This window comes from Strix aluco, chromosome Z, assembly GCF_031877795.1.
Source record: "Strix aluco isolate bStrAlu1 chromosome Z, bStrAlu1.hap1, whole genome shotgun sequence".
In the NCBI taxonomy this organism is placed as follows: domain Eukaryota; kingdom Metazoa; phylum Chordata; class Aves; order Strigiformes; family Strigidae; genus Strix; species Strix aluco.
Window position 1 is genome coordinate 84,959,245 of NC_133971.1, and position 17,049 is coordinate 84,976,293.

At 55.8% G+C, this 17,049-nt stretch overlaps 1 protein-coding gene across 2 annotated transcripts; it reads right to left on the reverse strand.

Annotated features, from left to right (window-relative positions):
- Positions 1–869: 869 nt before the first annotated feature.
- GBA2 (glucosylceramidase beta 2) lies at positions 870–16,928 on the reverse strand. Of its 2 annotated transcripts, XM_074811629.1 has the most exons (18): positions 15,206–16,291; positions 14,908–15,083; positions 12,639–12,730; positions 12,305–12,420; positions 11,973–12,191; positions 10,447–10,686; positions 9,974–10,076; positions 8,505–8,658; positions 8,100–8,225; positions 7,813–7,997; positions 7,363–7,467; positions 6,600–6,707; positions 6,083–6,234; positions 5,826–5,932; positions 5,529–5,671; positions 5,105–5,220; positions 1,866–2,057; positions 870–1,780 (listed from the first exon to the last, which is right to left on the reverse strand). In XM_074811629.1, the coding sequence occupies exons 1-18, from the start codon at positions 15,371–15,373 to the stop codon at positions 1,553–1,555; spliced, it is 2,730 nt and encodes a 909-aa protein (XP_074667730.1). In that variant the 5' UTR covers positions 15,374–16,291; the 3' UTR covers positions 870–1,552. The 2 variants fall into 2 exon arrangements, with proteins under 2 accessions (XP_074667730.1, XP_074667731.1); XM_074811630.1 differs by lacking the exons at positions 14,908–15,083; positions 15,206–16,291 and adding an exon at positions 16,727–16,928.
- Positions 16,929–17,049: the final 121 nt, after the last annotated feature.

Sequence of the window (17,049 nt, forward strand, 5' to 3'; positions counted from 1 at the left end):
AGCTGTGCTGGTGTCCTGGCACTCCCATCTCCCCCTCCAGCCTCACCACAGTGACCCTAAGGGAGAGCACCTCAGTCCCTCTCCATCAGCTGTGGACTCTGCCATGGGAACCTGGCACCAGCTCCTCCAGGCAGGGGTCGCATCCGGGACAACCTGCCCTTCCCGGATAGCATTATTCTTCTGCCCAGCCGGATGCAGGAACACTCCCCCAGGGAGCAAAGAAAAGGCCATTTATCACCCGCTGGCAGCATCAGGCCACCGCAGCGATGCCCTACCTGTGCACCAGCTCCCAGGGCAGGCGAGGGCTGGGGCAGGCGGGGGAGGGAAACATGACACAGATAGGTCACAGGGGGGAGGACAGGCTCCTTCCCACACCAGCCCTGAGGGGGTTTAAGGATGGGCTTTAGAGCAAAAAGCAGTGAAGCGGCAGAAAGACCTTGTAGCTAAACCTGGGGGCTGGGCTTCCTCCCCCCACCACACCACCAGGCAGGAACAGCCTTCAAATGCTGTACTGGCAGAAAAAGGAGGAAAAGGAAGCAAGGCACTCAAGCATGTCTGGGAAGGGACACGATTCGGTCAAGGGCCAGGGCTGGGGCACTGCCTCTCCCCACAGAGGCATTTTCAGGAGGAATGCTCCCCTCCTTGCCTTCCCCTGCCTTGCAGGCAAGAGAGAGAAAAGGTGTAGGTCTCACCTGCCATCCCACGTAGGGGGAAGGTACTCTTGCTCCCATTAGCAAAACCCTACCAGAGGAGCCTGCAATTAGCAACTGCCCCCTCCCTGCATCCCCAGCCCAGGAAGAAAAGGGGGAGCAAGAGGGGCTCCCTCCTTCAGCTTGCCCCCATGGCAGAGAAGACACACAAGAAGGATAGACAGCTGGACAAATTTATTAAGATATTAAAATGATTCATCCTCTAAACCATGCTCCACTGTCCGCCCCCAGCGCCAGCAGGGAGGCGTGCCACGGTACCAGACCAGGACCTGCTGCTTGGGCTCCGATTGTCACCATCTGGGAAGCTGAAGTTCCCCTGGGGATTGTATCTGCCTCAGGCTCTCCTGGGGCTGGTGCCTTGGGGTAGAGCCAGTCTGTATTTGCAGTGTCACACAAGGGAGCAACAACTGCAGCATCCATGTGCCTGCACGCACGAGTCCAATGTCCTCACACACACATACACCCACACAACTTTTTGCCCTGCAGACCAGCTCCCACTTTCCTCAGTCTGGTGACCACAGGAGAGGGGGCTCCTGGGCAAGGTACCAGCTCCGGTGGAGGATGGCTGGGGGTCCTGCAGGCTGTCAAAGCCCTGAGTGATAGGGAAGGGGAGGCACAGGCTCCAGCAGCACCTCCTTATCCCACTCCTCTCCGAGGAGACATCACCTGCACCTCTGGTTCCCCCTCATGCTCAGCATCATTGGCTGGAAGCCCCCTGAGGTGAAGGGCATGTAGTGGAGGTAGGGAAGGAAAACAGCAATGTGAATATTATCAAAGAGGGGGAGGGAAGAGTCCCTGCCCGCCAGCTGAAGCCCCCCAGCCCTGCTCACTACCCACCAGGCTCAAGGGTGGATGGGGACCTGTGGGGGTGGTGCGGGTGCTGGTGCCCGGGCAGCTCTGCGCTCCAGGGCTAGCTGCATGCTCCAGATGCTAAGGGGCCGCATGTAAGCCAACGAGCGGTAGACTTTCTTCTCCCTATAGGCCTCTGGTGTCTGAAAAGCCATGCCCAGCCGCTCCCAAACCGTTCGGTAGCAGCCCTCCGCTGTATGAAAGCCTTCCTCCACCAGCCCCTGCAGCAGAGTGAAGACGACCATCAGCACATCCACAGAGTGCAAGGAGATGGCAAGTGTTGAGGGGTGCAGCATCACCACTCACCTCCTGGATCATGGTGGCAGCCAAGGCATAGACCACACCAATCCACACCTCATTGGACTGCACACTGGAGGTGTCAGGCACACCATCAGGTCTCATGCCATTCACCGCTCCCATGGTGCCACCAGCGAAACTCATGACATTCTTCTCAAAGATGGTCTTGAGCGCACTGACAACATGACTCTTGCGGAATACCTGTGTGGAGAGAAAGCAAGAGAGGGAGGGCTCTGGGCTCAGTGCTCATGCAGACCCCTCAGGTCTCCATGGAGCAGGGTTAAGTTTTCCATGAAAGAGAAGTCAACACTGCTCGTTGGGTAAATAGCTACCTCAGAAAAATAACAGGAGGAAGTGAAAAAGCCTGTTTCCCAGAAGACACAAAAAAAAAAAAAGCAGTTGCTCAACAGAAAAGATGCCGAACTTCATGCCACCTCTCTCCTGGGGAGGCTGATAGTTCATCCAACCACCGCGTCTCCATAAACAGCCTCTCACTTTCAGTCACTGGTCAAACCCCCACATCTCTTTGGAGTTTGCTTTGGGGACCTGGACAACCACACCATCCTCATTTTGGTTTATGGTCACCACTGCTCATTTCTCAGGCTAACGACTATGAGGCCCAGAATTTCTCCTGGTAAGACCACTGTACTGTTCTCTCAGCCCATCTGTACCAGCTACAAGAGGCGTTGCAACGCCTACAAGAGATGGGACACTGGCCAGAGGTGGCCAAGGAAAGGTCTGGGATCAGTGAGGCTGGAGGTACCTTCCTGCCAAAGGGAAAGATCATGGCAAAGCTGGTCTGATGACATCAGAACGCACATTGCAGCTGCAAAGTGAATGTTGTGGATACTGGTATGTTTGTTTGAGTAAATGCTGGGAATCTTGAAAAAAAGAAGAAAAAAGGGGAAAAGAGTTCAGCTTCATTTCAGGGGAAAAACAAGAACAGGGCTTAGCTTTGAGTGATTTCAAAAGCACTTTAATCCTTTCAGTTTTGTAATCAGGTGGTGATGCAAGAATTTGTGGCCTGGACTAAGGGGACTTCAGGGTCAGAGGAGGGGGAGCCTGGGGATGAAGAGGTTAGACTGAGATGCACAGGGTGCCTAATGGTTTTCCGTGTCTGGCAGGAGGGATTTGACTTTTAACCCAAGTGAAAGTTAAAGACTCATGAAAGGTCAACAGTGCTCGCTGTATAAACAGCCAATTCAGGAAATTATTAGGAGGAAGTAAAAGCCTTCCCCCTTCAATAAGGGAAAAAAAGTTGTTCAACAAACTAAGGTTATGAGCTCAAAACAGTTACGAGAACAGACTGAAGTATCATGCTGAGTAAGCTCTTACTGAAAAAGAGAAAAAAAAAAGAAACCCCACAAACAAACAAAAAAATCCCAACCAACCCCACCTGAGCACAAAAACACCTGCTGACCAAACAAAAAGCAGTGGAGCAGCAACACAGCTAGGACTGCATTAAGATGAAAAGCCTCTGTGCACAGCTGAAAGTAAATAAAGCTTTTGCACTGCTTTCATTATTGGCAATAAAACTAGGAAGTGTCAATGCAGCAGAAGTCACTGCCTTGGTCAGAAAAGCAAAGCTCAAAACTCAGTGATGTGGCAAAGGGAGTGCTGGCTCCTCTCCATCCCACACACACCTAATAGTGAAAAAGCCTTAACAATAAATTTGCAGGGTGACCAAGATCAGGAGCCATGTCACAGAGTAACTGTGACACCTACTTGCAAGAAAGGGAAGAGCTCCCAGCTCATCAGTGCAGCCTGGGGACGTGCCAGACCTTTCTTGCCAGTCTGGTGCCACCAGGGCCAGGGGAAACAAAATGTGCGGTGACACCAGGCAGAAACTTGCCAAGGGAGGCTGGGCGGTCCAACCAGACAGCTTTGGTAGACTCTAAGGAAAGGCAGCAGATCCCTTTAATCTACCCTAAAGCCATGTGTCTGAGTCATTTTTCCTGGTGTGGCTCTGCAGATAAGCCCAAGTGCTGTTAGGGAGCAGGTGTCAGCAGAGGGGTGGTGTGAAGCAGCCATCTCTGGCAGAAGGTTTCAGGGCACAGTTTCTTCAGGACTGGAGTCACAGGCTTTTCTTACTTTGTATTTCATTACTGACCTGTGCACACAGCAGGAGGGCGTTAATGAGGTTGCAAACATGAATGCTGCCAGGCAGGCAAGGGATCAAAATACATGGAAAAACCCTTCCATGGTCAGACTAGCAGAAGTTCACCAGCCCCATCTCCAGCGAGTTCAAAGCTCACCAGGCAGTGAGCCACAAGTGCCACCTTCAGCAACAAAAGTCCAAGGCTATGGAAAGGCAAGTGAGATTTTTGGACTGCACCAGGTTTACTGTTTTCCCCCAAAACGGGATCTATGGGTATTACTGCATAAGGTCTGGGACAGATCCTGCCTGGACCCCCAGGCACAGCCCCAGTCCCCCAGGATCCACCCTGGGATAAATGCAGGAGGGCAAGACCAGGCACCCATTTCTCATTAAATCCTGCAGTGTTCACCACAAGCTGCTCCCAGGAAAGGTTGCTTGAAGCTTCCCTCTGATACCAACAGATGGTGAAACAGTCCATGACTCTCACACAGCCAAGAGTCATTCCTTCCTTCAGTCACCCAAAGCATTTGCATCTCCATTACCACCACAGACAACTATCTACGGTCTGGCAACTTTGGCCTGACAACTGTCTATGGGTCAGAAATAATCCATACGATGGCTCTCCACTTGCCAGCTCTGTTCCAGGTATTGCACCACCAGCACCTGCTCTTACCATCCCATCAGACAAGAGGAGTCTTCACACAATTCTTCTCTTGCAACTGAAGAGCAAGACTTTAGGGCCCCAAATAAGCCTTATTTCCCTCATATACTCATTCAGGAATTTAAACTGGGCAGTAAATAGCACATGGAAAGTTTCATACACCTTTTTCCTCATTCCTTATTTCAAACAAATAGCTCCTTGATGAAAGCAACCCCAGTGGGACTTTCCTCCAAGCGTGCCAGAGCTGACCGCTGTTACACACCCCTGCTGCACGGCCTCTCCACGAGCAGAGTTTGGTTTAAGGCAGGTTGCATCAATGTGCATCCAACAGCCTCCACCCAAGCACACACTGCTGTGAGGGAACAGGTGGGTGACCCCCGCACCAGTCCCCAGCACACAGCCCACACCACATGCAAGCCCTGCTGCTGCTCTCCTCCTGTTGTGGGTCTTGTCTTACCCCAACCCACACCAGGCTGACCCTTCTCTTACCTCAAACTCCCCTTGGTCCAGGCCACAAGCCCCAAGAAACCACTGTCCAGCACACTGGTCTGACATGATGCTGCTGGAGGTTTCACTCCCACTGCTGTCATAGTTGTAGTATTTTCCTGGAAAAGGCAGGAAACGGTATGAAATTGATAGTTTAGGACCCCAACTCATGTGTGTTATCCCGACACTCCTCCCTCTGAGGCAGGAGCACAGCAGTTTTTCCCAGAAGGCTCTCTTCTTCCTTTCCCAGACCATCACACCCCTTCTGTTCCCTCCCTGGTATCTGCTCCTTCCCCTCTGCTTGGAGGGATGGCATCTCTCCTCCTTCCCCCATCCTCTGCCAGGCTCCGTGACCCAAGGAGGAGCCATCCCCTTCCCAAGGGACATGTGGTCAGCCAAGCGTGGTTCCCCACCACTTAGGACCCACCGTTCCAGAGCATCCTCTCAAACGCCTCCTTGCCCTTGCTCAGGATGTCCGTGTATTTCTGCTGGATCTCTGCATCCCCGAGCACCTCTGCCATCTTGCACATCATGCAGACAGCTGCCAGCCACAGCCCACCACAGTAGGCACTGCCAGAGCCAAAGGAGAGAAGCATCGGCAACATGGGATACCCCACGGGTTGCACAGACCTCCCACAACAGATGGGGACCATGGTCCCAGTTCTGAGCTACCTCTCCACCCCACACCCCCCATCTCCAACCCCCACCTGCCTCTCTTGCCCACCTGGCTCCATTTACCACCCATGCATCATACGTCTGGTCAGCAAAGCCACCATTTTCAATGAGTCCATCATTATCTGTGTCAAACTTCAGCTCTGACTCCATCACAGCCTGTGGGAGAGGCAGGAGATGGTGATGCAGCCCCTGCATCCTGGCACCCCCTCACACTCTGCTGGGGAGCATCCATCCTCTCAGGATGTCCCATGTCTCCCGGGGAAGTGGAGACGGGGGATGCCCCATGGTCTGATCTCCTCCCAGTACCTGGCAAACTGGCCACATGTCCCGCAAGTAGAGGGAGTCGTGTGTCAAGTAGTAGTCGCGGTACACCTGTAGCACAAACTTCAGGTTGAGGTCCTTCCAGTCAGCAGTGTCATGCATCAGGTAGGCATTGACACGCTGCCACGGCTCGTCACCTAAGCAAGGACAGAGCGGATGCAGCAGGGCTGCAAGCAATGAACATCCCCTCTCCTACCCAGGAGCAAGGTCCCAAGAGTGTTATGATCAAACAGCACTACAGTAATATGTGTGCCCTGTGCCATCTCTAGTGAGAGCAGCCTTCCCACTACGGCTCAGCTTCCTGCTGTCTGCCTTGCACAAGCTCCATGCAGCATGGTCTTCATCACCATTCCAAACCATCCAAGCTTTTCATTCCCAGAAAACAGTGTATTCCATGCACCATACCTCATTCCCACAGCTTGGGAGTTAACTACCCTGAAAAAGTTGTGTGAGCAGTCCTGCACCCCCTCTGCCCCTCAGCAGGCCTGGCCAGACCCCTCACCTGGATCCCCAATGTCATGTGGCACCACATTCTTCAGCTTCACCTGGGCTGTCTGCCCACACATCAAGTACTGCCGGGGCTGGACATCCTCATTCACCACTGTGACAGCTGGAGAGGACACAGAGCAAAAGACATTAGAAAGGCAGCAGGCACTGCAGAAGCAAGATCCAAGCACAGGCAGGACCACCTGCACCAGCATGCCAGGCTGCCCTTTGGGGCTCCGGCTGCAAGATCACAGCCCTCTGCAAAGGGCTGAGGGGACACCAGGCTGCTACCCGTCTCCCCTCAGCAGGGGACATGCAAGTGTCACCACCCCTTTAAGCCAGGTGGTGGCAGCACCCCGGGCTGGGAGGGAACCTCAGTGGGCTCAGCCCTCCCACAGCCCGTCGAAGGGCTGTGCTCCACCACTGAGCAGCCTCCAAGCCCGCCCAAAGCACCAGGGTCTTGCAAACAGCTTCATGCTTCTCTGCAAGGGGCACGGAGAGAGCTGGTAAAACCAGGGACTCCCCCAGGACAGGTAGAGCCAGCTGTGCACCCCCAATGCGGCAAGACGGCATCCCAGTGCTGGACAGAGAGATGCTGAGAAGCATGTTGGGGATTTGCAAGTCCTGGGCCCAGCAGAGGAGCTGGAAGGGGACACTGGCTCCATGTCACAGATTTCTATGGACGATGCTGTCCCAAATCCTCCGTCTTTTCCTTAGGTGAAGGCATCAGCAGGCATCAAGCCAGGGTCTCCAGGGCCAGGGTCTCCTGGGTCACTCACCAATGTCATACTGCAGGCTGATCTGCAGCTTGGGCCACAGCATGACGAGAGCAAAGGAGGCGTAGAAGTGGACATCGTAGGTGTTGTACATCCGGTACTCCTGGCCTGAAGGACCGGACAGACAGTGAGGGATGGGAGACCTGCCACAGGGAAAGGAAAGGAGGGGGAGTCCTCCCTCCCACACAGCCCAGGAGGGTGAGCTCTTTCCCACCACAGGCAGGGGCTCCCACGCAAAGTGGGTTTTATTCTCTATATATAGCACCCAGGGGTCTGGAGAAGATCTCATGACATATCCTACAGGACTTGGTCCTGCAAGGGGTTTTGCTGTGAACAGAGCTGCTCCCCACCCATCAGGGTGTGAAAAGCATCCCCATGGCAGGTTACAAGCACCTGGTGACAGCAACGGGGAGGGGTTGAGTTGGGACCATCCATCACATCCCTGCAAGTTACCTTCCAAATAAGCAAACCTTCCGTACTCCCGCAGGACAGGGAGGAGGTGGGAGAGGCCAGCCCCCTCCGGCCCCTGCAGGTCCTCGGCACGGCAGTCCGGGGGCAGCTCCACCCAGATGGTCCCCCCATCCGTCATGAAGTACAGCTCATTGAAGAGGGCTGACTTGTACCAGGAAGGCAGCTGGCTGTGGGCAACAGGGAAACTCAACCACCGCAGCCGAGGTGATGATGCTCCTGCTCTGACCAGCCCCGGGAGGCCACCGGGAAGGTGCTCCCGTCTACCCTACCTGTTCTCCAGGATGGGCTTCTGCCACGCTTCGATCTTCCTCTCCCACTCCTCATAGCGCGTCAGGGCGTGATGCGACAGGGCAGGAGCAGCATCACCTCCACTGCCAAAAAAACGGGTGTACCGCCTGCCAAGTGGGGGTTTGGTGAGTACGCTGTGGGCTCAGGCTGGGCCCACCAGCCACAGGAGAGGGCTGGACTATAGTGAACACCAGAAAAACTCGACTGCTCGAGCAGGGGCACTGAGGCACAGGGGCTGGGGAGAGGGTCCCCTCCGTGAGCTGGCAGAGCCACAGCCACAGCGAGTGGGTGGCACAAGGCTCCCCAGGCAGTTAGTCAAGCCCAGAGGCAGGGAGAAGGGGGCTTTGGGGACATGAGCCAAGTCCCACAGGAGACAACCCACCCACCTGACGTGCAGCTTCTCCTTGGAGCCAAAGTGAACACGGGGCATGTCCCAAGCCAGGGCCAGCTCCAGCGTCCTGTGCCCCCGGGCGGGCACCCTGCAGCTGGCACACACTGCTGCCGCCATCACCTCCCCCTTCTCTGTCAGGCTGCTTTTACCTGTCAGGAAAAAAAAAAAAAAAATATTCACAAGTGACGAAGGAAGCCTTATGGTGGGATGACTGATGCTCCCACACACCCTGAGGGGGACAAGACTATTTGGGCATGCCCCAGCCCCCTTGCCACCTGGAGGGTACATCCCCAGGGTTTTAAGGGATGACATTACCGCACGTGAGTAACTGCTTTTTGCAAGCAGGAAAAAATACCTGCCATGGGTGGAGGGGTTAAAAAAGTAAGTCATCAAAGCACAGGAACAAATCAGGCAGGAAAAGCCACCAGGCACGAGTGGAAGGGACAGCATCCCATGACTTCGTTACTGCACTGCAGTTACACAGAGACACTGTGACTTTCTAGTGACAGTCATCGTTTCCAGTTTTTTGCAGGGTGCTTGAACTGTGCCCGTATTTAAGAAAGGCCCTGAGGCGGCTGGATAATTATATGCTAGTTCTGACATGTGTACCAGGTAAACTCATTAAAGCAACAATTTTAACAGAAGCACTGATCCTGACTATGATAATGCCTGGCACGCATGAAGGAAAACCACATCCCAATAGCCTGGAGAGCTGAATGCATCTAGGCAGGAAACTTAGTTTTCCGGAAATATTTATGTAAACGCTTTATTGACATGATTTAAGCTTCAAGAAATCTTTCAAAGGCCCAGTGCCAGCATCATCCTTGCTCAAAAGCTGGCAGAGACGTTACGCAAATGGTCACCCTTTATCGCAGTAAGAGGTTAGCAGCAAGGGCTGGGAGATGCCACCCTGCTTCAAGGCTTCTGCCAAGGGAGCGAGCAGACAACTGAGGATGACGCAGAAGTATCAAGGTAATATGAGAGACTTTCAGGGAACTGATACAGTAACAAGAGGACAGCAAGTGATGGCATCACCAAACCCCAAGGAGTGCTAGATGGCCACTAGAACAAATCTGACGGGCCCAGCTCGCAGATCTGGCAATGGGAACTCAGGGAAGGTGGCTGAGCATCACCCTGGCTACTCAGTAGAAATCTCAACCCAGTGTGCAACCCTACACAGACTAAGAAGATACTGGCATGTGCAATTAAGATGGCCGAGAACAGCCCTTAGGTGATGCAAACAGCTAATGGAGAACCACAACAAGGACAGTGTGACAAGCAATGGCAAATCTGGATACAGCCCAAAGCTGGAAACAAGCCGCAGCATCAGTGAGAGCTTTTTGCAATGGCACCGAGGTGGCTAGAGGAAGGGAAATCCACTCTTGCTTGGGTGCCCTGTGCCCCGTGACCAGCGTGGCCACCAGTTCCCCCTCCAACCGTCCCACGGAGGACAGAGGGACTCACCGGCAGGGGAATCCAGCCTGCCATCCTGCAGGAGGTCCTGCCACACCTCTCTACCTGATCCCATGGGATTGAATGCCGTGAGGTGGGTGACTCCTGTGCCAGCCTGGGGAAGGGAAGAGCATCATCAGGGGCCAGTAGTTTTGAGGGGCAGAGGCAGGTCCCACCCCCAACAACTCTGGGACCCCACACTCACTCCCCACGTTCTGTCCAGCAATGCTAACTCCAAACCTACTCACCTGCTGTCCTGAAAGCTTCACCCATAGCTTCTCTCCTGCACCCACCCCCAAAAAGGGTGCCCTCAGGGAATGTCCCCACTCCTGCTCCTGCAGTCAGGCAAGCGCTGAGGACCGATGCTGACCCCAACCCATCACACATCCATCCTTTACCAGCTGCCTGGAAGCAGCTCTGCCACATTCAGCAGGGCTGTACAACCTCCTCCAACAGGAGCCACATCAGCGGTGCCAGACCTTTACCTTCTCCCGGGCGGAGATGGCGAGGGTGAAGGGGTTCACGCGTGTGCAGTGGTGCAGCAGGACTCCAGCAACCCGCTCGCCCTCCTTCTCAAAGGCAAAGGGCTCGTTCCAGTGCCCTCCGCTCCTGTCCTCCTTTGTTCCCGTGCCATTCTGCAGGCTGAACATGATGGAAACGTCCACATCCTCATCCCTCTCATTCTCCACCTCCCAGATGAATACTCCCACCGGCAGACTGGAGTCCTGGCAGAGACAGACAATGCTGTGTATAGGGCTGGTGCTCCATGGTTACTTATCAGAGCATCACTTCTCCCGCTGCTGGGGAGACCACGCAGGATGCAGCGGGAACAAGAGCACCAGGAACAACTCAGTCTTGGAGTCCATTGCCAAGCTGGGAAGCAGCAGCCGAAGCAGAGGAATTTAGGGGGCAGGCAATACAAAAATCAGATCGCAAGCCCTGGCCTAGCAAACCCCACACAGCGCAACACACATGGAAAGCAATGTTTAAGGCTCAGACAGGTGTCTCACCACCCATCTGCTCAACAGGTTGATACAGGCTCACGTGCTTTGCTGGGGTAAGAGGAAGGTCAGCCTTGTCAGCAGTGCAGCCTGACGCCCTTGCCCAGGGCTGGGAGCAAGCAGGAGCAGCATGCAGGAGCAGCGAGGCATCCCTTGCTGCCATTCCGAGCTTCCGCATTGCTGCGGGGGTTCCTCCTGCCTGGGAGCATTGCTGAGCTGAGACATGTTAAAAATGTTGGGAAAGCCCAGCTGGGAAAGCCCAGCTAATAAGCAGCTCTTCCTTTGGGGATGGCAGGCAAAAGCCAGCAAAAACACTCTCAGGAACACTCAGCTGACAAACCAACCCACAAGTACAGGCTGAGGGTTTCCCAGAATGCTACCACCGGATCCTCTGGGTGGTAAGGCCACAGCTCTGGACCTGCCATTCCAGGTGGACAGGTGCTGGGATAGTCACAGGACAAAACCAAAAGCAGGGAACAAGCAATACAAATAGTCAAAGCATAAGTCAGAGGAGAAAGGAGCAGCTCCCAGAGCTAAGCAGAAGGAAAAAGGGATAACTCTTCCAGCACCAACTGTCCCAGGAGGGGTAAAGCCTTCCAGGGTCCCTCTGCTATACACCTGGTAGCTAGCACTAGGGACAGGGTCTTAGGATGGAAGAGACCAGGCTGGGAAAGAACATTAACAAGTTGGCAAGCCTGATTGTCTTCAGGCAATGCTGAGCTGGGCAGGAAGGACAAGGAACTCCTCTACTGCAGCATCCCCAGAGGCACAGGCCATGCTCTGGGGTCAAAAATTCACCAGCTCCAAGCCTCTGCTACCAAAACGGTACACATCGAGCATCACACAGTACAGCCCTGTTTCTGCTGTGCCAAACCTTTCCCCCTTTCCATGCAGGCAGCTCTGCCACATCCCTGCCAACCTGCTCCATAAGAGCCGTGCTGCTGCGAGGCAGCGTGGCCCGGTGCTCCCATGGGGACAGGCTGACCAGCGAGGAGCCACCACCTCCTTACCTTATAGTCGTGGGGGATGACGGGAGAGACCTGGCGGCAAGTGAGCACCACGTTTTGCCCTGGCAGCTCGTAGACCATCCAGGCACGGGGGTACAGGGCATGGTAGAAGGCATAGTGGCCACAGTAGCCCCAGTTCCATCCCTGCAGAGTGCTGGGTCTCTCCACGGACAAGACCTGCTGGTAAACCGTCTGTCCCTTGCAACGCAGGCACACGGTGAACTGGGGAAAAGAGGAGCATGTGGAGGGGGTGAGATGAGCCCAAGAGCAGATGCCTCAGCCACCCAGGCTGCTGCAGTGCCACCTGCAGCCCTTGCAGACCCTGCCGCACCTACCTGGTCAGCGATGACCGTTTCGTAGTGATAAATGCCAGGGTTCAGCTGCCAGCGGCAGAACTCGCCCCGCCAGCCACGGGTGATGGTGCCTCCTCCGATCCCGCCCAGCGGGCACCCTGGCAAAAACACCAGAAATTAGCACTCCTGTTCCTCCCCGTGGTGGGATCTATCTCAAGGACCCCCCATGCAGCCCTGAGGACCCCTCAGCACTGCCCATACCGCAGCAGCTCCCTGACCCACTCCCTGGTCTAGCACCTTGATGGCCCCATGTGAATCCCTGCCCACCCAGCACATTGGGCATTGCACCACCCCAGTGCCCAAACTGGAGGCTGACCATAGATCTGCTGCAGAGGAACGGCACACAAGAGGTCAATGAATGCAGATTTCTTCTCTATGCGGGTCTTCTTGTACCACCACCTGAAGTATCTGCAAGGGAAGGAGAGGTATGAAAGAAGATGAAAGTAGGTGTCACTGTCCCTTCAGTGTAACTGTGTAGGATGTGACCAGCACATGTTGCAGTTGCCTCTCTTGTAGAGATGAGCCACGGGAACCTGTGTCCCAGGGCGCACATTGTCAGTCAGCAGACACAAGCAGGCAGAGTTCTGGCAGCTCAGGGCGGCCTGCAAGGGCACAGTGTGAAAACAGAGCACTCCAATACCTGAGAGCAGGGCTCCAAGTTCGTGCAGGGGCAGGAGGCTCTTCCAGATGCCCATGGAGAAGTGGGAATGCACACAAGGACCACCGCCACCACCACCTCCATGACTGGTAGGGCATGTCCTGCTAAGTAAGGTCTGGGAGCAGAGGCACGAACCCAGAGAAGCCATACGCTGCTCCAGGGACATGAGCCTTGCTCTTCCACCTCCACATCCTCATTGTCACACACAGCCCTGCCCCATCCCAGTGCCACATCGCTGGGGACAGATGGCATGGGGCAGCCTTGCCCTGGAGGAGGTGATGCTGTCTGCAGCTGGCAGGATCCTGGGGACTCACCTCCACTCGCATGTCAGCTGTGCAGCTAGGCACTGCCCATCAGATAATTTCTCACCCAAAGGCCTGGGAATCAAGAGACACCCAAACAGGGTCACACCTGCACCTGGGTGTGCCAGCACCACTCCGGGCAAGAGGAGCAGGGCTGGGCTCCGAGTCAGCGCTCGTAAAGGACTGGCTTTTGCTAATGAACCGCCCCAAGTTAAATCTTCCATACAGAGACAATTAGCATATGGAAACCAGTTACCAGACCAGAATAAGCTGCTGAACTTCCCCCAGCAAACAGACAGGCAAGACCCAACCTGGGTGCCAGGTGGGTGGCAGGGGCAGAGGAGCCCCTGGGGTGGGCAATGTCCCTGAGCTATCTGCAGGCACTGACGCCGTACTGCCGAGCAGAGAAAGCCACCCCAGCCAGGAGCACACAGCCTGTCCTGCTCCGATGGCGCATGGGATGCAGAGCCCAGGCAATGGACAATGGGTGAGCACTAATTCCCTGGGACATGTACCCCCAGAAGCAAGGGGGAGAGGCTCCTCCATGACACCCCCTGCTCCTACACACTCCTCCCTAACAAAAACAACCCACATTTGCCTTTTTGGCTGCGTGGTCACTGGACGTTCACCTTCATTCACCAACATCTGAGGTCCCCAGATCCTTCTCAGTGTAAGATTTTCCAGGTTGCAGTCTCACAGGACCTGACTGCAGCCCACTCTCCATTCCTACGTACTCACCTTCACATTTGACTGTTTAAGGACATTTTGCCTGCAGAGGTCCAGAGCACCACAAGAACCAGCCCGTCCTGCACGACCGCCCTGAATCAGGGCCTGCCTCTATCTTCAAGCTACATCTGCTGTGACTGCTCTTCTCCCAGTTGAGACAGCCCTGGCGTTATGCTGCCGAGACAAGGTTTTGGCAGTGTGCGCACTCTCTCTCTCTCAAGGAAATTATTTTCTTTTCAACCCAGCGTCAGGGAACCAACCCAGCTGCTTCCCCAGCAGGTTTCCAGTGATGGAAAATAAGGTGCCCAGGCAGAGCGGCTGTGGCATGGCACGTCGGGACATCCTGGCTCCTTGGAAAGGAAGTGATGGAGGGATTTCAAAAAGCAGTTTTTCCAGGAGCATGCAGTAGGAAAGGTTTGGGATTTACAGCCAGCCACTGCCTGAGCTGTTTGCCATCTCAATAGCAAACTCTTCCCCTGACAGCTTCTCCCAAAAAATCACACAAACCAAGAGGAGAAGGTGGTCGATGCCCAGTTGCTGGCTGTTAACAGCTTTGCCAGCGTTGCAGAATAACCAGGAGAAAGTCTTCACGTTCTGCAGCGCCAAAAGCTCTGCCAGGGCTGGAGGGCATTTCTTTCCCTTCAAATTGGCAGTGGAATGAAAACCTGTCCAGGCATCACCCAGCTGTGCCAGATCCGTGCCATGACCCCCTCCCGGGGCATGCCAGCCACCGCTGCGAAAACCTGCCTGCACCTCTCCTCCAGCCCCAGTCCAGACATCCACACAACCTTTTCTTTCCAGATTTGCAGCTGTGGTTGTTCCCACGAAGGATTTTCCCTGACGAGCCCCGATTAACAAAAATCCCACCCCAGGGCTGTCAACACCCCCAGCCACGTCACCTGCAGCAGGGACTGGGCCTGCAGGAGAGGACAACCATCATCAGCCAGAGGTCTAACTCAGCAGGACACCAGATCAACCCAGGATGTGGTGGCTCCTCTGTGGGTCCTAGACTTCCTCTGCTGAAGATATGCAGCAACCCCAAGGCGCTCCCAGCCGTCTCAGGAGGTACGAGCACCTGCACCAGATGACGTTTCACTTGATGCACCAAGCCATACCAGATTTTGAGAGCACCCCTAGGATGGGTGCCGAGAGAGGGGTGCTGTTCATCATGGGTCATTTGGGAGAGAGCACGCCAACCTGCAGGGCTCCAGAGGTCCAGTTCCACGAGCCATGCCACAGGACTGAGCTCCTGGCTCCTCTTGCAGTACAGGCACCCAGGTTTCCATCCGCTGGCTGCCTCCACCACGCAGACACACGGGTGCCCACCAATGCCAGGAGCATGCAGCCTCCCACACTTCCTCGCATCCCTGCATTAGCTGCCCTTCATCAACCAACACTGCTGCCCTAATGTTTTAATTCAAACCCACACGGGTATTTCTTGTCACCATGCCCTTCCTCTCCTTCACTCTCTAGGTTGGAGTCTCCTTACCAGAAAGCTTTGCCCTGCACAAGTATTTTGAAGTGACAACCATTCTACCTCCTAGAATTTGTACAGGGGAAGAGGCAGTAGTTTGACTTTTAGCTGTTGGTTTTGAACCTTAAAACCTTTTTCTAGGACTGATACAAGCCACTTCCATTCCAAGACCCCAATGGGAACAGGCCGGGAGTGGCCTCCCCAGGCTGGCATAGAGGCGGTCACCTCTCCACCCCGCTCACCCCACCAGGACTTCACACTCATCCCCAACCGGCCACGGTGGCTGTTCCAGCAGCTTTTATCTCCTGTTCAGGATCCATGCTTTCCCACCCCGGATGTCCAGGCGCAAGCCAGGATGTCTTAGGTCAGACCTGCATGCCATGCACCCCGAAGCAGTTGGCTATCTGCCCCTTCATCAGGCTTTGCAGGAACCAGCTTTGCAAGCAGCAACCTCCAAGGACACTGAGCAGGAAAAAAGCTCAGAAAATGGAGGCAGGAGATATAAAGCAAGCACAAGGAAATAAATCACACTGTCATCGGTTTCAATGTTCAGCCTGATGGGTACACAAACACCGCCAGCACCCGGGCAGCAGTTCTAAAGGTTAAAATAACACTGTTGTTTCTCACATGCGTTTTTCCTGGTTACTTCCAGCTCACCCCAACACAAAGTCAGGAGAAGTCCCCATTCCCAAACCTGCTATAGTGCACAGCATTGCAAAATCCTCCCAATTAACCTCAAGTTTAATCTCCATCTGCTGAAAGGCACCTTATGCAAGGGGCTGAGCTCCTGACACTGGCCAGGGAAGATGTGGCAATGATGGGCACCGGCAACAAGCCTCGGGGTGCTCCCCCCCTCCCCCTCGCCCCCAGAAGCGATGCCCCAACCCCTCCCAGCCGCTGCTCGGTTTTGGGGAGCCCGAGCGCTGGGTGCTGCCCCTAAGCCGGCTTTGCCCAGTCTGCACCAGTGCTCCCAGTGCTGGCACCAGGCAGGCGGGTGGGTGCCGGCAGCTCGGGGCGGGAGGACAGCGGCTCCCGCCAGCCCGGGGCCTTCCGTGATCCGCCGGACTCTGCCTTCCGTGCACCGGGGCATCGCCGCTGCCTCCCCGGTACAAGCCGCCCGCAGCACCGAGGGGCTCGCCTGCGGCGCGGCGCTTCCACACCGCCCCCCGCGACACCCCCTGCCCCTTCCTCCCCGCTCCCGGGGCGTTCCCGGACCCCGTTTCCCCCCACCCACCCCCCCGTACCGCAAGCCGAGGCCGATATGCCGCAGGACGTCGCGGAGCGGCACGTCGGCGGCGCCGTAGGGCTGCCGCGGCTCCTCGAAGCGGTGCGCCAGGCAGACGCGCCAGCCGGCCGCCGCCACGCCGCGGCCCCGCGCCGCCCCCTCGTACCGCCGCACCAGCGGCCCCGACGCCGCCGCCTCCGCCGCTGCCGCCGCCGCCATCGCCACCCCCGCCCCGCGCGCGCCCTCTTCACCGCGCGCGCCGCCGCGCCACGCCCCGCCCCGCCCCGCCCGCGCCCCCGGGGCACGGCGCCCCGCGCGCCGCCGAGCGCGTCCGGAAACCCG